The sequence below is a fragment of the Xyrauchen texanus genome, chromosome 4 (assembly GCF_025860055.1).
Source record: "Xyrauchen texanus isolate HMW12.3.18 chromosome 4, RBS_HiC_50CHRs, whole genome shotgun sequence".
In the NCBI taxonomy this organism is placed as follows: domain Eukaryota; kingdom Metazoa; phylum Chordata; class Actinopteri; order Cypriniformes; family Catostomidae; genus Xyrauchen; species Xyrauchen texanus.
The window spans coordinates 30,001,592-30,026,180 of NC_068279.1; the positions used below are offsets into that span (position 1 = coordinate 30,001,592).

General features: G+C 35.1%; 2 protein-coding genes across 6 annotated transcripts in view; one reads left to right on the forward strand and one right to left on the reverse strand.

Annotated features, from left to right (window-relative positions):
* The first annotated feature begins 2,865 nt into the window (after window positions 1–2,865).
* si:dkey-3h3.3 (uncharacterized protein LOC100144568 homolog) lies at window positions 2,866–5,459 on the forward strand. Of its 4 annotated transcripts, none has more exons than XM_052121667.1 (5): window positions 2,866–3,261; window positions 3,539–3,592; window positions 3,692–4,522; window positions 4,627–4,844; window positions 5,076–5,459. In XM_052121667.1, exons 1-5 carry the CDS (start codon window positions 3,238–3,240, stop codon window positions 5,143–5,145), a joined length of 1,197 nt encoding a protein of 398 aa, XP_051977627.1. In that variant the 5' UTR covers window positions 2,866–3,237; the 3' UTR covers window positions 5,146–5,459. The 4 variants fall into 4 exon arrangements, with proteins under 4 accessions (XP_051977627.1, XP_051977637.1, XP_051977611.1 ...); XM_052121677.1 differs by having other exon boundaries at window positions 2,867–3,266; window positions 5,076–5,456; XM_052121651.1 differs by having other exon boundaries at window positions 2,868–3,261; window positions 3,539–4,522; window positions 5,076–5,456.
* Window positions 5,460–5,496: 37 nt separating this feature from the next.
* The window catches only part of LOC127639559 (protein mono-ADP-ribosyltransferase PARP8-like), a 49,529-nt gene continuing 30,436 nt past the window's right edge, over window positions 5,497–24,589 (reverse strand). For both annotated transcript variants that reach the window (XM_052121633.1, XM_052121641.1), the window contains 19 exons: window positions 21,884–21,944; window positions 21,624–21,714; window positions 20,649–20,715; window positions 20,431–20,556; window positions 18,969–19,536; window positions 17,147–17,200; window positions 16,839–16,934; window positions 16,346–16,438; window positions 16,090–16,215; window positions 15,577–15,642; window positions 15,345–15,412; window positions 15,015–15,063; window positions 13,546–13,658; window positions 12,878–12,950; window positions 10,429–10,498; window positions 10,192–10,265; window positions 8,816–8,885; window positions 8,643–8,727; window positions 5,497–8,395 (listed from right to left, as the gene is read on the reverse strand). In XM_052121633.1, the coding sequence (XP_051977593.1) occupies window positions 8,293–8,395; window positions 8,643–8,727; window positions 8,816–8,885; window positions 10,192–10,265; window positions 10,429–10,498; window positions 12,878–12,950; window positions 13,546–13,658; window positions 15,015–15,063; window positions 15,345–15,412; window positions 15,577–15,642; window positions 16,090–16,215; window positions 16,346–16,438; window positions 16,839–16,934; window positions 17,147–17,200; window positions 18,969–19,536; window positions 20,431–20,556; window positions 20,649–20,715; window positions 21,624–21,714; window positions 21,884–21,944 (2,053 nt within the window). In that variant the 3' untranslated portion in view covers window positions 5,497–8,292. The remainder of the gene's footprint in view (window positions 8,396–8,642; window positions 8,728–8,815; window positions 8,886–10,191; window positions 10,266–10,428; window positions 10,499–12,877; window positions 12,951–13,545; window positions 13,659–15,014; window positions 15,064–15,344; window positions 15,413–15,576; window positions 15,643–16,089; window positions 16,216–16,345; window positions 16,439–16,838; window positions 16,935–17,146; window positions 17,201–18,968; window positions 19,537–20,430; window positions 20,557–20,648; window positions 20,716–21,623; window positions 21,715–21,883; window positions 21,945–24,589) is intronic.

A 24,589-nucleotide genomic window follows, 5' to 3' on the forward strand; every position in this document is an offset into this window, starting at 1 on the left:
TATCCTTGACTAACTCATCCTCTCTCCACCCCGAATCATCTGTGATGCAAAAGAACAGATACAGCACATAACTTATTGCAATCAGCTTCAAATAACTAATTCATCAAGTGCTACATATTTCAAAGTGTAGACCAATACCATTGAAGAAAATGTATTGGGAAGAGCAGATCAGTGGGATTGCCCTAAGATCTATCATGATTCTTGAATTTTCATGTACATTAACATAAAGTCATCACAAAAGAGTTATATTATAGTGAGTAAAGTGAGGTAAAAAAATATTTAATATAAATAATTTATATTTGTTGACATAAATAGTCAAAATGATGTATAAGATCCTAAGTTAAAGCAATACATGAATGACTTTAGTCTAAGTTCATTGACACACTATGGCTTCGAACTGTATATAATTCTCATCATCTGAGAATAATTCATCTGTCAAAATCCTTTCATTAGGATCATTGGGATAAACAATGTTTCACTTTTAACTTTCTCTAAAGTAAAGTGACTTATTAATTGTTACCAGTTTCCATGCCTGATTCTGGCACAGCTGCTGCTGCTGCTCCTCAGTCTGTAGCTCATCTTTGCTACACTCTACAAAACCATTGAATCAAATCAAAGTGTATATTTACTACAAACTAATATCACAAAACAAGTCACACATACATTTTATGTTAATGCTTATTGGTTATCCTTAGCGAAAACAACACCTGATAAACAAGAAAAGTACACTCCGAACAGGACTCAAACCGCAGTCTCCAGCGTGAGAGGCCAATGCGCTAACAAGGAGCTAACAAGTTGCGTCAATCTCTACAAGGAGGTTAGAGGCTACAACTCTTGAGGTTTAGCCTACTGTGGGTAAAAACCAGCTAGATGATGATCTTCAGATTTTAAGGACAAAAACAAATGTGAATTCTTACCCACTGACTTCTTTCGGAAAAATCCACAAAGCCTCATTTGCTTAATTTTTGCTGTCTTTCCTGCTAACTGCTGTTAACTCGCCACTAAGTAACGTTAGTTGATGTCAACGACTGTGCAAGCTCCTCCCTACCTGCTGCATATTCAACAGAGAGGAAGAAACGGAGTCGCCCATAGGCTACCGACAGCAAAGGCTAGATTATAGGCTAGATTATGCCTATGTCTGTTTTTACAGGCTGTATGCAGTATGTGCAAAGCCAAAACACAATGAAATAAGGCAACTTATGATTTCGGGGGTTTAGATAGGCTTTTGTCCGGTTTCATATTTGTCAGTCAACTTTTCAAAATATATTCGGGGCTACAGTCAAAACATTCAGAGCTGAAGCCCCGGCAAAATCGGCTGCCGCCGCCTCTGGTGGAGCTGCAGCCATTCTGCTGAACATTTGAAGGGTATTTCAGATTAGGGTAGTTTATTGCCTGCTATTTTATTTTCTTGGGCCCTTATGTTCTGAATGTGAATTTAAATGCATTTGTGATCTGAGAAGTGATTTTTGCAAGATACATTTAATTACTAACCTACTTTTTCTAAATAAAACTTTTATATTGTTTTTTATAAAACAGTTGTGGTTAGTGACTATTTTTATATTTTAAGTTAATTAAGAAAAATAGTTTTTTGGTTTAAAAGTGGAAGGGTTTTAAGGATAAAAGTAATTCCTAAATATTTAATTTCATGTTAGAGTGTGAATATTAATGCTTAAATGGTGATTTAAAGGAAAGGAGTATTTCATATAATTAGTAATTATGCACACAACAGTTAAACACTGATAAGTTTATTAGAGAAATCCCACTTATTTGATTAATTGGATAGAGGTTTTAAAGAACTCAGGATAGCCACCTCTCACCATAGTTAAACGCGATAGAGAGGCGCTACATTCATGTACAACAAACTCGAGAAAAATGCAAGCACTCCAGTTATAAGGTTAAATTCCAGTGTGTGTATAAATACATATACTCAAATTTACTCAAACCAAAAAAATCATACCTCTTAGCCAACAGACTTGCTTTAAAGTGTTAAAGAAACAGACATGCTTTAAAACCCATTTACCTCAAAATGCATTGATAGAACTTGAAAAGAAGATTTGTCAACTAAATGACAAAAAATATTTTGTCAAATGAGATGAGTCATCATTTATACTCATATTCATGTTGTTCCAAACCCACATACTTTCTTCTGTGGGAGGAACTCAAAAGGAGATTTCAGAAATTATGATAGGGACCGACAGACTCACTTTCATTTCAGCCTCATTAGCAGCATCTACATTTTACAGTGTATTCACATATCCCACAGAAGAAACTAAATAGCACAGGGTTGTTTTTTTTTTAAAAAACACGAGGATAAGTAAATGACAGAATTTGAATTTTGAAGTAAGTCAACCAAAGACAATGTTATGGTTTATTTACATTTTGTATTGCACTTTCATTTCAAGACATGACATTGAAACTTAAAAGAAATCTGACATGACATATTACACATTTTAAAAAGTGTCCTTAATTGGAGCTGGAACAACTGAATTTTTGAGTCAAGTGCTCAAAGTTGATGGGCAGTACACAGGGGAAACATCTGAAAAAGATGTCAATAACTAAAGAGTCAATTATCACTGCCAGAACATGATGCTGTATTTCAGAAAGGGACCCCATAATAGTACTTCCTAAAACATTCACAAAGTGCTAAAATGCAAAATTCTAATAAATATTACCTTACAACTGCTTTTAATAAAAACATGAACATAATGTGAAACCAAATTATTGGCATAGCAGATCTTGTACACTGTAATATAGGGTATTAATTCATGGTTTGTGCTCCTAAGATCTTGTCATGTTTAGATGTGTTTTTGTTCATGTTTTGATTTCATGTCTTTTGTTTTAATAAGTCTAGTTCCTGTTTCATGACATGTGGTTCCCTAGTCATGTGATGTCAAGTCTTCTAAACCATTCACCTTTCACATAGGCTAAATCAAACATTGTAATAAACACCAACACCTCACAAACACCTAATAAACGCTTTTTTGTTATCCCATCCAGTGAACAGGAATCAGAAAGCAAGTATATTAGTTCCTCCCTAAATTACCGTAAGTATTGCAGTATGTGCGCATATTTTAACATTTTACATTCACATTTTAATCGCGGCTGGCTTTACAGAGTTTATGGCTATTACATAAACAGGAGTGGCATGCCAATGTCAGTGATATTTGAAAGGTAATTGAGACGGCGCGTATATTTGCCTCACAACGAAACTGAAGCACCAACGTTGAAGATTAAGACATGGCGCGCCTACCGTTACCAGAGGTGAAGTAAGCTAACAAAACTGTATTCTTCTTATACTATAAAGAACTATGAAACGTAAACAGTTCGATCATGTACTTTAAAAGTTTCTTTGAACATGTTGCGCATCTAAATGAATTGCAAAGTTCTTATAGCCTACTGTTTTGTATGTTGACATTCTAGATGTGCGAAATAAGTTAGGCAAATATGAGGCCCACTGTATTGCTGAACAGTTATGTATTTTAATTGGTCAAAGCTTTGAATTTTTCTTTGTTTTTACATTCTCTCACATGAATTGAAGATATTTCCAAAAGTGAGCCTTAAGATTGATCAAGCCACCATGGAGCATTCAAATGTAAGCACACTAAAAGGAACGACAGTGAATGTTGAACATAAAGATGACTATTTTGTTGCCACCGGGACATACAAAGAAGTTGAAAACATTTTTATGCAGTGTGCCCCGCATGATAAATATGGAGTTCCTGGTCAAGAGAAGAAGGGTCCTAAAAACCACGCCTCAGGTCTGGGATCAGCTCAAAGTAGCTTCTTTGCACAAGTTGAGGTTGATGAAACTGTCATGCATTACATCAAAGAAAAAAAATCTGAGGAGTTTAACAAAATAAAAATAAATGCCGTCTCCATGGAACTAAAGAAAGGGCATATGACCTTTTCATCCCTGACTGACGAGACCATTCATGCTCAATTTGCTCGAGAACACTTTATAACATTATATCAAAAGACTGCAACAGGCCTGCAAACGAGGACATACAATTTAGATCCAAAAAATATGAAGCATTACAGCGCAGAGTTCCCAGAACTCCTAATCAGCATCTGTAAGGATAAACAAGGACTGACATTGACTGGCAGCTTCATCAGCCTTGAAAGATTTGAGTCATTTTTGTATGGGAGTGCAACAAATTCTTCGCAGCACCAAACCCTGAATAAAACAATGGACTGTGACACACCTTCCAAGCAACCTGTTTCACAAGAGAAAACAATAAACAAGGCCAAAGAGGAGACATGTCCAATTTGTTTAGAGACGATCAAGAAGCTTGAGTGTGAAGTCTTGCCTAAATGCAAGCACTGCTTTTGTAAAGAATGTTTGAAGAGGGCTTTCCAGTTGAAACCAGCTTGTCCGATTTGTGGAGAGATATATGGCGATTTAATGGGGACACAACCAAAAGGAGGGACCATGACTGTCACAAAGGATAACTCTTCTTTACCTGGATACGAGACATATGGAACGATCGTAATAAAGTACTATATACCAGGTGGATTACAGGGGGTGAGTTTGTAAATACAATAAAATGTTAAAGTTTTTTGCTTTAAACTGCATATTATGAGATCAATCTAGATACATTACCCAGTTGAATACCTCGAACTCTGCAGGCTGAGCACCCAAACCCAGGCAAGTCTTACCAGGGTGCATCCCGTACAGCTTACCTCCCTAATTCAACAGAGGGGAGTAAAGTACTGAAGCTTCTGGAGAGGGCGTTTAACCAGCGACTCACTTTCACCATTGGACGCTCATCAACCACTGGAATAAACAACGTGGTGACCTGGAATGATATTCACCATAAGACATCCCGTTTTGGGGGACCAACGCAGTAAGTCAACAATTCAGGCGTTGCTGTGAATACTATTTTGGGATATTTTTTGACCACAGATAAGGCTTTTATTTCCAACACTATAGGTTTAATATAAAATACTGTGTAAGGCTGTTTGTATATATGTATATATATATATATATATATATATATATATATATATATATATATATATATATATATATATATATATATAAAATAAACGGTGTTTTTTATTTTTGTTTTTTCCAGTTATGGATATCCGGATCCAGACTACCTGAAACGAGTACAGGAGGAGCTGAAAGTGAAGGGAATTTACTGATTTATTTATTTAACCTTTTACAGGCTGAACTTTGTAAATGTTAGACATTAAGCTTATTACTATCACAGAAACTGTATATTACCCATGTAATCACCATCATAACCAGAAACCATAAAAATAAAAAACAGATTTAGAACAAAGTAATATGGAAGTCTCATGGTCACCAGTAACGGTATGCTACATTTCAATAGTGGAATGATGTACAGTGACACTTTTGTCACATATATACTACTGAAAACAAAACATTTGTTTCACGTCAAAGTGATGGGACCATATCTACAGAAGTTGTTAAAAATGTTACATAAGTTAGTTGGAATGAAGTGTGTATATGTATATATATATATATATATATATATATATATATATATATATATATATATATATATATATGTTACTGTAAAGACTTATGAGACATTTGTTCCAGCCCACTTAAAATGTGGCCTCAGCTTAAACTGACTGTAAGGCAATACTACTTACAATACGAGTTAGTTTAGGGCAAAAATAAAATGCGCATGAAATTCATTAATGAATGTCATTAAAACAAATGACAGACATGCTAACATAAACCACTTGGGTGGATTACTAATTAATGATGAACAATATTAAAAACAAAAAAGACAATGGAAAAACAGTTAATGTTTACTGGGTATTTATTAATCTTATACAAACAATAACTAACCAATGACCTACCTGTGCAAAACGGTCTTGGTTCTTGGCAGTGGATGACAGGCATGTCCTTGCTCTAACTTGCAGAGATACAGTTAAATTATAAATTAACTTTTTGTGGGGAAAACCATAATAGGACCACAATAATTATTTTTGCATCTCGCAGAACAGAATCTAAAATGGCCTACTGGAAGAATTCAGGTTATAAATTAATTGTGCTAGCATCAGAGATTTTGACAGTTTTGATGCTGAAGGAGAGACGGTGTTATGTTCTGGCCTGGCATTTTATGGTACTAACAAAATAAAACACTCTTGCAATTAGCAACTGTCTGATCAAAGATGGCACAAAGGTTACGGTGTATGAATGATATATCATCTGTGGACTAACATTCAGCTGTATTAAGGTTTAACATCTGATTTCAATTAGAAATAAAAAAGACAAAAGTTTGTGCTTTATAGGCAAATCTGAATTTAATGAATATAAACAGGTACATAAGCTATTATTTTCATAACTTGTAAAAAGCCAAAAAGCTTGATCTGTTTGCAAAATAAGGAAAATGTAAAAATATTTGGCCTCCGTGTTGTTGTGGCCTTATTTACACTATATACAGTATATTTCATATATGACAGTGTTGTCATACAGCAGTCATATATTTGCCATTTTAATCCTTACAGATAAGGCACCATATGCTAAGTAGCATGATATTTTTACCAAATTGTGCAGACAATGTACAAAACTATACAAACACAAGTTTATATGAACAGAAGTCCATCATAATGAGGGTAAAGTAAAAGATAAACATAAATATGTTGCTTTAAGATGTTTTAAGCGGTTTTGCAGTTATAAGTGTGAACATGCATTCTTACAACTATCCCCCAAGCATTTCAATACTTGAAGGAGATGTACATGATGATAATCAACCAGTTAACCTTGGTGCACTCACAAAAACTTGTTATTGTAATATTAAGCTGTCACCACTTTGAGCACTTGAACCTAAAATGGAATAAAGTGGAATATATTGCAAGTGAATGTCATGTTAGTTTACCAGTATTTCAGACACATGGAAAATAAAAAATTGTTTTCTGCACAAAAAATAATCAAACCCACATATTTAATGTTCCTGTAGTTTAATAACCCCCATAATTAAACCAGTAAATGAGAAAACTGTTGTGGTGCTTTATCTTTTTTTTTTTTTGCATTTAAACTGTTTAAAAGAATTTAACCAAATTTGCCACTTTTATGCACAGATACGTAATATAACTATATCAGGTAACTATCACTCATTCTCAAAAAAGATGAGATGATTTTAATGAGTCAACAATTTAATTTATGTTCAGAAAGTGAACAACCACACAGTCATCTAAACATCACTATAAATAATTGCAAAAACTGAATAAACAGAAAACAGAATACTCACAATTGGACCTTCCGTTAATACATTACAATGTATGAATAACAAGCAGCAAACACTTATTCTGCCTTAAAATCACCTTAGAAAATATTTATATTGAAATAATTTTTAAAGACATTGTACATTTGGGTGTGAATTTTTTTCTTTATAAAAAATTCTAACCATACCAAGGAAAACAATTTGTTTAAAATTGTATTTGTTGCTGCCAAGTATACAAAGTCTTTTTAGTTTTTTTTTTCTTTCTTTTTTCTAAACTCTCTTGTTCATAGTTGGTAAATTCACTCCTCAATAAAAACAACAATGTTACAGTAATATATGATCTGATTTAAATGTTTTAATGAAGTGGCAGGTTTGATTAATCTGGGCAAAGTCCTTAACTTAGACCTTTAGAAATTGTAAACTGACGGTTTACTTTTAAGTAACATGTCATATTAAGAGTCGCATTGGGACTTTATTTAAACTACCCTTGTCAAATATCTCCATCAGCTCTAAATGCAGTGTCTTCAACATCAGGAGTTGGTCGCTTATGTTTAGCGCTGTCCGATAAAAATACTTCTGCCTTTTAAAGGCATTTAAGATCATGTGGACGTCTGAAACAATCATACATTAAGAAAAATAAAGTGCATATAGACACCTTTTGTATATACAAATTAATGTACTTAAACAAGTACAACTCTTAGAAAACAAAGTCAGATGGCGCATATCCACACAGGAATATTATATTTTCTCCAGTGAAGTCTCAAAATATTCTTCAAAGTGTTTTCATTTTTTGTATTCTTTACAAAAAAAATAAGTTGTCTATCAGGTGAACTGAGACATACCATGCTCTTTCAAAATGTACCTTTTATTTATAAACTTAGCAAAATGGTAATAGTTTGAATAGCCAGTGTAAATAAACATATAATCCATGGGGAATAGTATTGTATAAATAGTGTTTAATTTTGAAGATTGTGACTATTATTATTTATTTTATTTATTTTTTTCAGTTTTTTGTGTTCTATGGTATTGGCCTCCTACGGTCAATTATCCAGCTTTGAGAAAGGTCAAGGCCGCAGTATCATGTTCCAACTCATCCAGTAGCCGTTTGATTGCCGATGACTCGTAGGATCTCCTTGTGAATACCGGGGTCCTGTGTGTTAATACTGGTGTCGCCTACTTGTCCGTCTTCATAACTAGTAAATAATAAGTTAAAAAACAGAGATGGGAAGAGGGAGGCTTTCAGTTGAATTTCAGCTCATTTGCAGTTGTTCTTTTGTTCAATTAGATCAGATCTATGAGTCTACTTTTTATTTTTTGATAGAATTAATGCTTTCATATCTGTTAGACACAGTCTCAACATTTCAATAGACACATTTGCCCTGTGGCTGTTTAAACAACACATGGATACTGAGATAAAATACTGATCTAAAATGTACTTACACAAAGAAAAAACGTGTACAAACATGATCTGTATTTGGAACTACCCAGATGTCACCATGCTTGTGCAGGTCTGGAGATGTAATAGCTGTATAAAAAAAAGAAGGAAAGATTAGGAGCATAAAAAATTACAAATGTTTATGTAACTCTGTGTTAAGGGCAGTAAGAGTATGAACCTTCGCACAAGGCTATGCATTTCAGGTTGCGACTCTGCAGAAACTGTGGATTCTGGCCTTTCTTCAGTGTCTGCAAGGAAATCCAGATTCTGATCATGTCATACAAGTTGAGGTTGACAAGTGTTTTTTTGCTATACTATGCAAAATGAAGCCCATCAAGAACAAATTCATTGAAATTGACCATTAGTTATGCCCTGCCTTAAAAGCATTTCTAACCAATCTTAGCAATTGTTGCTGTGCACCATTTCTCTAAAAAGCGCTTGCTTTTTTTCCAATGAGAGTCTACAGGAGCAATGATTGTTTGTGCAGTTAAGCAGAATTTTACAGAAAAGATCCACAACAGCAGGTACTGTTTATGTTGTTTAGTGAGTCAGCATGAACACATCAGATTTATAAACGACCTCGTGCAACTTACCTATATCTGTATGATCGTTCACTTAGAGACATTTTTCAAGACCAAGTCATGCGATTTATTTTTATTTAATTAGTCTGCTAAAGGAGTCAAATCTTCTCAAATACTCTGAATGGGCACTCTCAAGTGCCCATTCACTCATGTGCAATCTGCAGTGAAAGGCATTCACACATCAGTCTAAAGTAAGATATGCCCATGATTATTCTTTTGCCTTTGTTCTGAACATTAGCAGTTTTATACATTATCTTTGCAATTGTATCAGTGTCATTATAAATTACAATAACAGTGTAACTGGTGCATATTATGGCCGTGTGTAGTATGCATTAGCATTATGAATTCATAATGAAAACAAGACAAATTAAATATTTTCTATTTTCTACTTTAAATAATCACTTAGTGATTCAAATGACTTCTTTTACTGACTCAAGTGAAGTCTACACATAGAATGAGGCATAAAGTCATTGATAACACATTATTAAGGTTTTACATGTAGCATCCTCATATTTAAATGCACTTCTAAATGCCTCTTACATCGGTGTGGCAGGTGTCTGAATGTTCGGAAACAGTACACAGTTGCTTGGCTGTTTAGAACTTCTTTTTAGCCCAGAACAAAGAACAAAAAGGAACTTCTCCGGAAGTATATCGAGGCCTTTAGACATGTGAGATGTTATGAGCAGTTCTGTTCACTTACACATATTTTTTATTGTTATCAGGTGTGAAATCACTTTTAAATTACTCTTTTTATGACTGTAATTATCGTTTGCCTCAATTCTGATTCAAAGTCTCTACAGTTTTCAATCAAATTACTGTCTAATTGAACTATTTATTATATATATATATATATATATATATATGTCAAAAACGCAAAATTCACAGCTTAACGAAGGGTCAGTTATCAAACTATGTCTGGTGGAAACCCCCGCATAACCCCCCCCCCCCCCATAATTAATACATAAACAAATACCTGCAAATTAATGTTGGATTTGTTAGCAGCAGTTTCATCTTTTGAAGTAACTTTCTGCTGCTTTTTATTCATCCCTATAGGGTGAAAAGCCACAGTATTTCAAACAATTACATGTGTGTTTTTTTTGTCATTACATTTTAGTCTTTCTGCTTTTTCTCTACATATATTCATGAAGCAAGTGAAGGAAACATCAGGATTAAATATATTAACAGTGTTTGCTCATAAAAGAATTAAGACCTGAGTAGCCAAAGGATATGCTTGATAATGGACTGAGATAGATTCCACTCCCATAGATTGCGCCATGGAGCTGCAAAGAAATCATTGTTTTAGTATGGCATGGAATTATTGAACTTATTAAAAATAATCTTCTCAAACAGGGAAATGTGTCTGCTGAAATACCCTGTAAGCTCATACAGTTTTGTTGCATACATAACGGGTTTAAAGACATTGCAACACTACATGTTTCATATTTTTGTAAACAGATCTTGTAAATAAGCCTCAAGAAAAGGCTACCCAATTGTAAAAACTTTCACATATATTTAGTTTCCACTAGAGATATGATGTCAATTGGCCTATTTACACTTGGTCACTTCATGTGTTTTTACTGATTGGATAGCTATCTGATTGAATAAGCAATCTTTACACTTGGCTATATCAATGTGTCTCCCCAAAACGGATATAAATACGATCTTCAATTCCCAAGCTATGTGCAAATAACACAGAATTCACTTCTGTGATTATGCTAACGCAGGGCAGAAAATATAATAGATATGATTTATAATTTGATTACAACTGACTTTGAACAGTGCGCAAGTGTTTTTCTTTGGCTGTGCGCACAGTAAGGCTGCACGATTATAGCAAAAATAAAATAATGGTTGATTATTGCCCTTGATATTGTAATCACGATTATTACTGTCGATTCAAATATTAAATTATCGTGATGTCACAAAGTAAGCATGGTTCTTCAGAGTAGCAGATTTTAATGGTGTATATGAGCATATCTAAGCATCTTTTAATCATTAAATATTGTATGGGACACCGGGGATGGTTATAACACAGCTCAGTTGTAACACTTCCAATTTCTCCAATAAGGAACAAGATACAAATCACCTGATTCACTTCACACATGCTCACATGTGAGAAAATAGAGCCCTGTGGCAGTCACAGCAGATTTTAGAGGGGAAAAACTAAATTTGAGGTAAGAAAGTAACTTTTTTGTTATGGCAATGCCTGCTCTGTAGTTAAACTCATCAAAGTTAAATGATGTGTCTGTGTAGATATTTTTCATGCAAGTTGTTAGTGCTAATATTTTGGCTGTCAGCTGTAAGGTGAGCTAAGTTCATAGCTACAAGACTCTGGGTTAGTTTTAACATCAATGAAATATGTTACAACCTACCCTAAGCAAATTTGTTGTTGTATTTATATGTTTTCTTTGAATTTCAGTATACCTAAGTCTTGGAAGAGAAAGACAAACCGGCATTTTGTAAAAATACTCTAAAAGTTTGAATAATGAACTGATTTTGCTGTTTTGGAAGGAAATTGGTTTAATTCACAAAAGTGGCATTCAACTGATCACAAAGTATACTCAGGACATTACTGATGTAAAAAAAACAGCACCATCACTATTTGAAAAAAAATATTTTATCCTTGAATAATCATGTTAAATTGCTAATTTAGTATTAGAAAATCACTTGCCATCATTTCAAACACAGTTGAAAGCTATTTGATTCATTAAATGAAGCTTAACATAGTCTTTGTGTTTGTTTTTGAGTTGCCACAGTATGCAATAGACTGGCATGTCTTAAGGTCAATATTAGGACAAAAATGCAGCTTTCACTAGAAACTCATCAGTCAATCATTGTTTTGAGGATTGAAGGCTATACAATGTTTGAAATTGCCAAAAAACTGAAGATTTAATACAAATGTCTACACTGCATTCTTCAAAGACAAAGGTCAACTGGCTCTAACAAAGACAGAAAGAGATGTTGAAGGCCAGACGTTCAACTAAACAAGAGGATAAGAACAGCTTCATTGAATTCTACCCGCTCAACTCCAGTTTCATGTACAACAATAAAGAGAAGACTCAGGAGTACAGGCCATATGGGAAGAATTACAAAGAAATAGAAACAGAAAAATAAAAGGTTAGAGTGAACAAAGAAACACAGACAATGGACAACAGATACGTGGAAAAGAGTGTTATGGATCTTAACCCCATTGAGCTTTTGTGGGATCAGCTAGACTGTAAGATGTGTGAGAAGTGCCCGACAAGACAGTCACATCTATGGCAAGTGTTACAGGAAGTGTGGAGTGAAATGTCACCTGAGTATCTGGACAAACTGACAGCTAGAATGCCAAGGATCTGCAAAGCTGTCATTGCGGCACATGGAGGATTTTCTGATGAGAACTCTTTGAAGTTATTTTTTTCAAATTGTAATAGTAATTTTTCACGTTATTAACGTCCTGACTATATATTTTGATCAGTTGAATGCCACTTTAGTGAATAAAAGTACCAATTTCCTTCCATAAGAGCAAAATCTGTACATTATTCCAAACATTTTTGCCACCAGCGTATTATTGCATTATATTATTGTCTTATGTTTTTTAAGTTAAACCATTGTTTCATGGATAAAAAAAACATGGGCTAAAGCATCATGGGTAATCTGAACTTATCCAAGCAGGTTGCTACCTGAAGCCTTGTGTTTGATGCCACAACCAAACCATTCCTCAAAATTGAGTGCCAGTTTTCTATGTGTGATCCACTGAAAGATAAAGAGAATAAGCAAGTAAGATTTATTTGAAATGTATGAATTAATCAGTCATCAACGTTCTTAAGTAAGCAACAGGCTTTACTGTACATTTAAACAGCTTTGTGTGCAAAAACATATTTGAAATCAATCCTATGGGGTAGTTTACCCAAAAATGAAAATTCTGTCATCATTTACTCACCCTTATGTTGTTCCAAACCAACATGACTTTCTTCATTGGAACACAAAAGCAAATGTTCACTTCAGTCACCATTCACTTTAATTAAATGAAAAAAATAAAAAGATGCAATGGAAGCAAATAGAGGCTATTGGTCCCAATATTTCTGCCTCAAGCTTCATAGAAGAAAGGAATTCAATCAGGTTTGGAACAACATGGCCCTAAACATCACAGACGGCCCTGTGGTGGGCGGTTCTTAGCCAAGCAGGAAAGTGGTCCAGATTTTATGCCAGAAATCAAAACTCTGTGTCTGTGAGACTACCATGAGTTCTACCATGTCTCATTCCTTTTGTTTTACAGGTGGATAAGTGAGACTTTCCATAGCTTTTAAATAATCTTTCATCTGTACTGAATGTTTAAAATGGAACCTACTGGAAAGCAAAGGTGCTTCCAAAGTGGCCTTTGGCAGCTCTAAAATTGGATTCTTTGGCAGGCGGACTGCTGAGCAGGAGGAACTGGTGGGGCGTGTGCATGAACTTCAGTTGCTGTTATGATAGAAACAAGATATAAGAGCATGTACTTCAGATATTAGCCTTAAGGTGCACTCAGTGAATTTTTGTTGGACTGAAACTGACACCTAGGGGCATTCAAACACAATATAATTAAGTTACTGTACCCTTTGTAGAAATTCACTGTTCACGATTAGCCATGATTAATTGAATCCACTATTGAAAGTATCCAATAACAGGGCAGTTACTGAGATAAAGCGAGTAGTATTCAGCTGGTCACGTGATCCTAACATGACAGCCCCAATGAAGGGGCCCTCTCCATGAAAAATAAAACAGCTTTTATAAGGTTACTAATATGACTGGAGTCTTCATCTATTACGAGTGCTCATGATTTTATACATATGTTCCAATAATGCAATTAATTTATTTAGCAATAAAAGTTATTTAATGAGGAATAAATGACCGAGTACACCTTTAATAATTTTTTCCACTTGATACTGAGCCTTAGAGAAGTTTCGCACTGCATGTGAATATAAATTTGTCTTCAAAAATGCAGAAGAACTGGAAGATATTTTCTCTTTTTAAGAGGTAATGCACAGTAATGGCCAATAATTCTATGAAAGATCAATCACTGTCAATCACATGTCTAACTCTGATCATTTTAATTTAAACTGGCAGTTTAGACTAGATCTCAGAAATATTAACATTCTCCACAAGTTTGTGGTTTGCAACTGTTTGATACACTTTATAATAATCTTGTATATGTCCGAATATTAATGTTTTAAATGCATTAGGAATCATGAACAATAACTTAACAGCATTTATTAATCTTGGATAATTTAAATTTCTACATATAATTTTTAACTAAAAAGTTGAATATGTTTTATATTGAAGTATTATATTAGTTCACGCATTGAAATAACAATGAACAACAGTATATTTACAAATGAACATTAAAAGAATGTTCTGGGTTCAATACAAGTTAAGCTCAATTGACAGCATTTGTGAAATAATGTTGATGACCACATAAATACATTTTGACTCATCCCTCCTTTTCTTAAAAAAAAAAAAAAAAAAAGCTTATTTAAAAAAAAAACGAGTCAAAATACATTTTTGTTGTAATCAATATTATACCACAAATGCTGTCAATGGAGCTTAACTTGTATTGAACACGGGACATTCCATTAAGATTAAGATTTATTTATTTAAATGCTGTAAAAAACGTATGTTCATTGTTAGTTCATGATACCTGATGCATCAATTAATGTTTGTATAGTATACTGTAGTATAGTATAGCAACTAAAGTATAGAACTTTATTATAAAGTGTTAAAAAAGATTCTAATGCTAAATAATATTGTTAAGATAAAAGTCAATATAAAAGAAAGACTTACTCTAGTAACAGGAAGCTTCACTATGTGTGATCTGTTACTGGATATTACCCTGTAGAATCAAGATTAAAAATGTATTTATCAACCTTGTCATATTCCCTATTAAGTTTTAAAACCTTCAACTACAGATCTGTAGATGTATTTTTTAATATGATTAATTGTTCTTCACATGATCAAACTGAATGTCCAAGTTACTACAAAGTTAGATGTACACAATGTAGGTGCACACTATCTTTGACCAGTATTTAATTAGAGCTGTTAAAAGAGCAGACGGTTACATAAACAGATCTTTAAACTTCAGGAGCAGAAAAGATAATGACTGAGGTGTCATACCACTGTAGTAGTGGGTGAGCCAGTGGATCGTGCTTGTCCATTTGTCTCTTTATCTCCAGGTATGGAGCCTGTGTGGCAGAAATGTTAAAGTTCAAAGTATTATAACATTATGACAAGATTCATCCATTAAAATACAAATATAATCTTATTTCTCTGATGTATTCTATGCAAGATATACTGTAGGGTTTATGATTAAAAACAACTTAAAACTAATTGAAACACTTAAACATACCTGAGTCATTTCTCTGATAGATGTGATACTGTCAAGTGCTCTCATCACTCGATCATAGTCCTTTTTCTGAAAGAGGACGCAAACAATGTAATATTAGTTTCTAAATAGCAGCAATAAACTTAAAGAGTAAGTTATAGAAATAGTTCATCCAAAAATGAACATTTTGTCATCAATTACTCACCCGTTTGCATGGAATGAAAAAGGAGATATTTAGCAGAATTTTAAAGATGCTCTTTTCTACATAAATGAAAATGGATGGGAGCCTGGGTTTGTCAAGTTCCAAAAAGAACAAAAAGCATCATAAAAATTGTCATTTTATGTAAAAGAGCAGTGTGAACATTCTGCCAAAAAGAAAGTTGGCAAAACGAAAGTCATATGAGTTTAGAATGACATGAGGGTGACTAATTGATGACAGAATTTTCATTTTTGGGTAAACTACCTCTTGAAGTTACTGCTATATGCTAGTGTTTAAGATAGATGTGAGGATGTATGAAGATGTTTTACAGCAAATACCCTGGGGTTGAAGGCAAGTGCTTGTGAGTCATTGGGATCCACTACAGAGGGATATGGCTCAAAAATAACAACTTTCCTTGGAGACTCCAGCGCAGATCGGCACATGGAGACCAGCAGGTCTACCACCTGTGGTCACAAACAGACATTGTTGAGACATTTGGGTAGAAGAACCACATTTTTGGTATCATAATGACTGAATGAATTGTGCACACGTGTGTGTGTGTGTGTGTGTGTGTGTGTGTGTGTGTTTGTGTACCTGAGCACCAGTGGCAATCTCATCAGCTGCCTCATTCATGACCCCTAACGTTTGGAAGGCAAACACACATAACTCTCTCTCACACACGGTGGGCTGTAAAAACACACATATACACAACAAGTTCATGTGTATTGGAATTATAGCAATAAATCCTGCAATAAAGTGTCATATGAACATGTACTCATTTAACAAACTCACTTTTAATTCACCAAAAATATGTAATTGTCTTTAATCTGGTAAAATGTTCCATTAAAATATGAAGAAAAATATTTTGCCAACTAAAAAACAAAATCTAAATGTAACCAAAGCAGTTTCATGTGGAAAGAGTGAAGTAACAACGAGACCCTGTTTAAAATATATGTATATCTACTGTATATGCGAGTCTATAATGTTATTTAGACTTTGGACTGGAGAATAAGCGGACTCACTTTTTCACATAGAATATTCACATAGTTTAATATTCAGAGGTTGCTAGTAGTGCAAACTGACTCACTCTGAGCATTGGTCCATTTTGGAAAACGTGAGGTTCATCACAGACTACACAGAATTCGTTCAGTACAGGGATACGCTGTTCTGCGTACTCCATGGTCTGCAATTACATAGTACATAGTAAACATAACATGCATTGAGTGAAAATAAATTACTCAGTCTATAACATTGGCTTGAGAAAGACTGCATCAAGGGCCTGCACGAATACCTCTAGCATAAATGTAGTTGCATGTAAAACACTTACATAAACCTTGATTAATTAGACTTGATTAATGAGGTAAGGGGAAGGGGGAAGTTTAGGATATTTGTTACCTGCACAAGGAAGCCTCTGTCTCTGAATGGAATGGATTTGGCTCCAAAGTTTGGCTAATCAAGAAGAAAAAACAAAATAAAAAAAGTCTGAACTCTCTCAAAACTTTGCTATACAAAACAGTTTTCTATGCCTCAATCAAAAAATAAGCTTGTGGGACAAAATATTAACATGATGAATCACTCTGTCCACAACTTTTAAAGTCTCCCAACTGCGTATGCCAGGTCAGAGCAATTAACAGTTGAAGTTGATCAAGCTTATTTTTGCCTTAAATAAATGTTGTTATAATAAAGCTAGATAATTGTGAATTAGGGTAATCAAGAACATTGTTGGAAATATCATTAACATATTCGTGATGGGCTGTCATGTGACAATAACAGTAAATTGCAGCTAAAGTGGAAAAACAAAATGTCCCTGATTACCAAAATTCACCCTATAAAACACCATCACTTTGACCTCAGTAAAGTATGTTCGGTGGCACTTTATTTTACAGTACTGTTCTACATTTACTGGAACACACTATATAATTACAATAACATGTCCTACATACAAAATTCCACTTTATATTAAAAATCAAGAAATGTATAATAATATAAATACTGTAGAAGTTCAATCTAAAGGAAATGTGTATCCTCAGGATATTTATTATTATTTAATATTTTTTATAATTTCATTTAATTTCTTTCATCAAAGTTGTGTCCTCACTTTGTGCAAACTCTGTCAGATTCTTTTTTTTAATCATGAATAAATCAGACAATGTAATGGTCAGCTACTCTGAGTACCAATTTCACACTTCCTGCCCATAGTAGGACACGGTCCAGTAAAATGTATATTTTTTTTATATTTTTAAACAAACAACGTTGAAGTCTCTGCAGTCACAGCTTCAAAATGTCAACTCCGTCATGATCGGGTTGAGCCTGGCCAGTACCTGGATGGGAGACCTACTGGGGAAAAAACCAAGGTTGCTGCTGGAAGTGGTATTAGGGAGGCCAGCAGGGGGTGCCCACCCTACGGTCTGTGTGGGTCCTAATGCCCCAGGATAGTGACGGAGACACTATACTGTAAAAAGGCACCGTCCTTCGGATGAGACGTTAAACCGAGGTCCTGACTCTCTGTGGTCATTAAAAATCCCAGGATGCTTCTTGTAAAGAGTAGGGGTGTTACCCCGGTGTCCTGGCCAAATTCCCCCCATTGGCCCCCATTTATCATGGCCTTGAATTAATCTCCATCCCTGAATTGGCTACATCAATCTACCATCTCCTCTCTGCCAGTAGCTAGTGTGTGGTGGGCGTTCTGGCGCACTATGGCTGCCGTTGCATCATCCAGGTGGATGCTGCACACTGGTGGCGGTTGAGGAGATTCCCCCTATACTATGTAAAGCGCTTTGAGTGCCTAGAAAAGCGCTATATAAATATAATGAATTTATTATTATTATTATTATTCCCATTGTGATCATTTCTGTGAAATTACCAGTGAACATTGTGAAAACCTGTTCCCTTGCATTGATCATTAGCTGAGACATTTGTTACAAATGTATCTTTTTTTTTTTTTATTAATTTAGTATTAAAAAATAAAAACTCAGTTTTAAAACATGTTTTGTCCCTTATCTCAAGTATCAGTGAACTACAGTACTTACTAGGTACTAACCCTAAACCTAACCCCAATCCTAACCTTAACCCATGCATGTAGTTACCTAATATTACTTAGTTCTTTCTTGGATAAGTACACTGGAAGTATACTAAAAGTACACATACTGTAAAATAAAGTACAACCATATGTTCATTTGACAGCGATCCTCAAGTAGCCTCGTGAAAATAGCCTTACCTGAGGTGTGGAAGCAAGTGATGGGGCCAGGATGCCGATCAGCCCTGAGGTAAGGGAGAGGCGTCTGCTCTCAGTGACAGGCTCTTTGAAGATGTCGGCTTTGCCCATCTTGGTGCTGCTGGAGTAGGACCTGCTGAGCAGATGGTGGTGGTGCTTCAGGCCATCCAGCTCTTCAGACCGCACGCTGCCCGAGCAGGAACGGCTCAAGAGCCGGTGAGGCTTCAAAGCACCACCATCGCTACTGCTGCCAGGAGCGTGTTCGCAGCGGGGCTCCGCCATGCTCGGCCGCGTTGACAGTTTATGAGGCCGCAGCGGTGGGCAGTCCTCTGGTTTCACGGCAGTCGAGCAAGGCCGCTGCTTGAGGGGCTGATGTTGCTCCATTTGCGGGTCGCTGGAGATGGAGTGGCCTAGCAGCTTGTGCGACTTGCCGACGCAGCCATCCATTTCTGGCTTTACTGTGCTGGAACATGTTCGCCTTAACAGATGGTGGGATTTTGACACACCATCCTGCTCGGGTTTGAGCTTCTTTTTGCTTTTCACACAGCCTGGAGGAGGGTAGCTGGGGGATCTGAGTTTGCAAAAGCACAGACCATTAATCAAACAATGTGAATTATGCAAAACAAGATGACGTTATGCAATGATGCTAGTGCAAATCCTGCACATTTCAGAATGCTTCATTGGCTGTTTTACATGATTTCATTTGTCATCTTCAGGTCTGCATAGTTTGCAGTGGGAATGTATGTTTCTTGCACCAATTAGCTATAGTAGGCTGCGCCCAAGCTGATGTGATACACAGCATTAATCATTGTTGGCAATGCTATATATTTTTTTATTATTATTGTTATGATCAAACATTATACAAAGGCATTCAGTTAAGATTTCCTCTTCCTAGCATTTTGAATTATGATTCAAAATTAGGGGTGCAATCAGTTATTAAGGTTTTAGACAAAGAAATGAAAAGTACTCATGGAAAAAATTATTGAAATGATGTACACTCACATGAGATAATGACTCCAGTCTATTCAGTAGCCTAATAAAAGCAGTCTTTGTTTTTTGGGTTTTTTAAGGAGCAGGTTGCTTCATTGAGACCAACATGTTGAAATCATGTGACCAGCTGAATAATTATTGGACACTTTCGCTTGTGGAATTAATTAATCATGGCTGCGAATGGTACATTTTTACAATGGCATTGGTAATTGAAAGGGTTTGCATTTGCATGATGCTACATCAAAACTGCAAGGAGTCAGTACCAATCCAGGATGACAATACAACATAAAAAATGGCTGAGCTGTTTTTGCATAATGTTGCATTTATGCTGCTATATGTCAGTGCAACATAAACACACACTTTACTTCTTTTAAGATTATCTTTAAGGGTTTGATTAAACTCAGGACTGGAATTTGTCTGTATCAAATTAGCTGTGTCCAGTCCAGTTCTGTAGCTGTGTGACCATTTTTCTTACCTACGTAGAGTTGAAAAAATGCGCAGGGGAGACTTCACCTTCTTCTCGGATTGCTTTTTGCTGTGTGGGCTGAGTTTATCTTTGCTCTGACACTTCCATTGCTGTGTGACAAAGGTTTGCATTATCCTGCCGACAAAAAACACACTCATAAAGATCAACAATATACAATGCAACCTTGTGGTATTAAAGCAACAAAATATTTGCTCCTATTTTCTTACTTTTTCAACTGATGTCCAAGTCCAAATCTGTCTTTTGAAGACACTTGAAACACATCAACAGTGGGAACTGGAAAATGGACGTCAATGTGAATTTCTTCATGTGAAAATTTAAGCAACATCACACAAGCACGTGAACAGTTGTACTGAATATTAAAAGGTTAATAGTACTAGTAACTTACATTTTACACACAATACGGTCAGTTAAAAATAATTCCAAGCAAAGCAAAACATTGAATGTCACCAATTAACACAAATGGCCGCTAGCGAACATGAACAAGCAGAGTGATGCAAAAAGTAAAATGTTCCAGTATCATTATATATTAAATATCAGCACTCTTGGAATGCTGCCTTTCAAAGATTAGAGGAGCGGAACCAATTTATAAAATAAAAATATTGTGACAATGTACTACATAATGTAACTTTGGAATACTGAGAATCATTTTAAAAACTGTTTGCTACAGACATTGATACAGCTATCAAGGCATTTCAGAGGTTTTTAAAACAGTGAAACGGGGTCACTCCAAAATGAGCCACAGGTGAAGAACAATATCTTGACAGCAGAACAAGAGTGGGCATTATAACTATGTCAAAGTGATTTCACTTTTTCCTTTGCAATCTGAACTGAAGTGGTCCTGTTCTTGAGGTATGTGATTTTGAACAAATCTACAATCAACAAAGAGATCTCGAAGAGAGTTGTTAAGAGTGCAGAGACAATGACTTAAACATATAAGAACCAGTCAGATTGTATTTATGGAAAAGAAGGCCAGCAAATATGTAAAGTGCCATCTAACAAGCCAAGTAGTCCAAATGATTCGAATGACATTTGCAGCAAAATGATTTGCGTGCTTTTCTAAGAGAGTTGGTAACTGTATTTATGTTTTTTATTATATATTGCTTGGGTAAATAAAATTCATCTCATGTTATAGATGAACGTAGTATTACTGCAAGTCTATCCTTGATTATGTGGGATCTAACCTGGTCCATTCAGATACTGTGTAAGGGAGCAGTGAAGTCGCACAATAACAGGTTCGCTCCTGATCACATCCCAGGCAAGTGCAATCTCCTCCTGTTAACAAACACTTTAATTTAGTTTCTTATCCGCATTTACATCTATAAACATAATTCAACTAACTGACTGTTCCATGCATATGATGTGTTATGATATACTGTTAGAAGACAAAATAAAAAAGTTATTTGTCATCATCATTTATAAGACACTGAACAGTAACACTTACATCTAGGAAACTGACATCAACGTGTAGGTCGATGTCCACATCATCAATTGCGCCATATTCCCTAAATTTTAATACAACATTATTTAGACTTGAATAAAGGGATCGTGTTCAACCAAAAATGAAAATTCTCTCATCAATTACTCACCCTCATGCCATCCCAAATGTGTATGACATTCTTTCTTCTGCTGAACACAAAGAATTTTAGAAGAATATTTCAGCTCTGTAGGTCCATACAATGCAAGTGAAAGGTGACCAGGACTCTGAAGTTCCAAAAGGCAGGATAAAAGTAATCCATTAGACTCCTGTGGTTAAATCCATGTCTTCTGAAAGGTGTGGGTGAGGAAAAGATCAATATTTAAGTCAATTTTTACTATCAATCTCCACCTTTGACCACCACCAACCAGTAGGTAGCTGAATGTGAAAGTCACTTCCACACCAGAATGTGTAGATTTACAGTTAAAAAAGGACTTAAATATTGATCAGTTTCTCACTGACACCTATCATATCATTTCAGAAGACATGTATTTAACCACAGGAGTCTTATGAATTACCTTTATCCTGCCTTTTGGACCTTCAGAGTTCTGGTCGCCATTCACTGAAGTACTCTTTTAAAAATCTTTGTTTGTGTTTTGCAGAAGAAAGAATGTCACATACATCTGGGATGGCATGAGGGTGAGTAAATAATGAGAGAATTTAAATTTTTGGGGTTAAATATTTCTTTAAGACATTTCATTCAGCACAATGTAAATCCAGCTAGTGTGATTATACTTTTATTCATAGCATCTAACAGATCTCAATAAGACAGCTCAACCTGAATATTACTTTCTCATTACACTGTGCTTTGCAAAATATATTGTTGATCTCAATATTCGTAGATATTTGTGCATAACATTTATACATACATTTTTGTACGTTTGGAAGACATTGAAACGAACAATATCAAAAGTATTCACAACATCTAAAACGTAAGCACTTTTAAGGATGTATAGCTTTAGTGATGTACATTATGAAAACGCTACTGACAAATTGGAGCTGAAATTAAAAAATGAAATAAATAATAATTTCCAAATTTTATTTGGCTGAATTATCATCAAATCTCAACAGATGTGAAACATAAGTGCATTATTACAGTGTAACATTAATAATGCACGTTTCACTCATCTTTTAAGTTGTTCACAAGTAACAGCCTTTACGTTTAGATGCTGCCAATAGTTCTATATTGTACATTTCTGTGTCAATGCAAATGAATAAAAAAATTCATCCATGTATGAATATCTATGAATACTAATGATAACACACTGGACAGTCAAGCACAAAGCTTTTATGTATTCGAAGAAGATTCACAAAAAATCTTTACATGATTAACACATTCTATTTTCTTATGCAAGCGTCTTATGAATACCATTGCTTAACCAGAAAGATTTCAGAGTATATTATCTGATTAATATTCTATTCATTTTAGGAAGTTATTTTCAGGGTAAAATGCTGGTAAATGTAAATACTGTTAGGGTTCTGTCCACAATCTTAATGCTTAAAGATGAAGTCTGATGCTCCAGCTCTGTTGCTTCTCTCAATGCATTTATTTCTCATAAAATCACTGTGATGAATTTGTTGCATTGCTCTGGGCTAGGTGTTACCATGGTAACACTTCACTCATGAATGCCTAACAACCACTGTATCTCGAGAAAATAATAATCAACTTTGATCTGTCAATGGGAAACAGCTCACATACACACAGATGAACACAATCATGTTGAGACACATGTAAACACACAACATTTGAAATTGACTAAGGTAAAAGAAAATCAGTCAGGAGGAACTTGAAGGAATCATTTAAGGTGTAATATATTCCTTACCAAATAAGTTGTGCCTTGACCTAAAAACACTTTTGCATTTCCATTTAAATTGTACTTCCACGAATTGGCAAAAGCTGGCAAATCAAAGTCTTTAATGGGACGTGTCCTGGAATTAATTAAAGGGGCCTCTGTGAACTCTCTCAAGCTAGTCATATCGACTGCGGCAAAAAACAGCCCAGGTCATGTTTTAAACAGAACTCAAATAATACTCAAATTATTTTTAAGTCCATGACTCAAGGCCAAATGTATCTCAAATATCACACACTAGGCCAAATATGACAGACTTCTGCTTTTGTGATCTTTTAAGATGTTCTCTTATTTGACTGTCTGCTGTTGTCAAAAGCAGCTTGACAAAAGCTAAGCTTTGAATAGCTATTTTTTTGCATGAAATACCATTCAGACAGACATATTTTGCAAGGTGAATCACATTCTTGTTGCTAATTTGTCACGAGTTACTAACCTCACTCTCACTACCTGGACATTTTTACCAAGTACAGTTTAAGTCATAAATTTACATACACTTTGGTTGAAGTCATTAACATTTTTAACCAATACACAGATTTAATATTAGCAAACTATAGTTCTCCCTTCGTCACTCACTTGGCATTGTGTCGCTATAGTGACACTAGGGGTCTCTCTTGAGAGCCTCGGTTACCTCTTATCTTTGAGAAAAGGCCAATGAGAATTGGCGAACAGAATTTGCATGTCCCTCCCTTGGACATACGTGTATAAAAGGAGTGAACTGTGCGTCTGTTCAGACAGATTTTTTATTCGGCGCCGAGCGGTTGTGTTTCAGCGAGCTGAGTTGTACCCACTGCTGTTCCACTCACCCCTAAAGAGCAAACACTGT

Bases quoted from the DNA above. Each gene is read 5' to 3' on its own strand.
- si:dkey-3h3.3 (XM_052121651.1), top strand. From the start codon at position 3,238: ATGGCGCGCCTACCGTTACCAGAG. The intron at 4,523-4,626 runs GTGAGTTTGTAA...CGAACTCTGCAG, and splicing joins TACCAGGTGGATTACAGGGG to GCTGAGCACCCAAACCCAGG. The intron at 4,845-5,075 runs GTAAGTCAACAA...TGTTTTTTCCAG, and splicing joins CGTTTTGGGGGACCAACGCA to TTATGGATATCCGGATCCAG.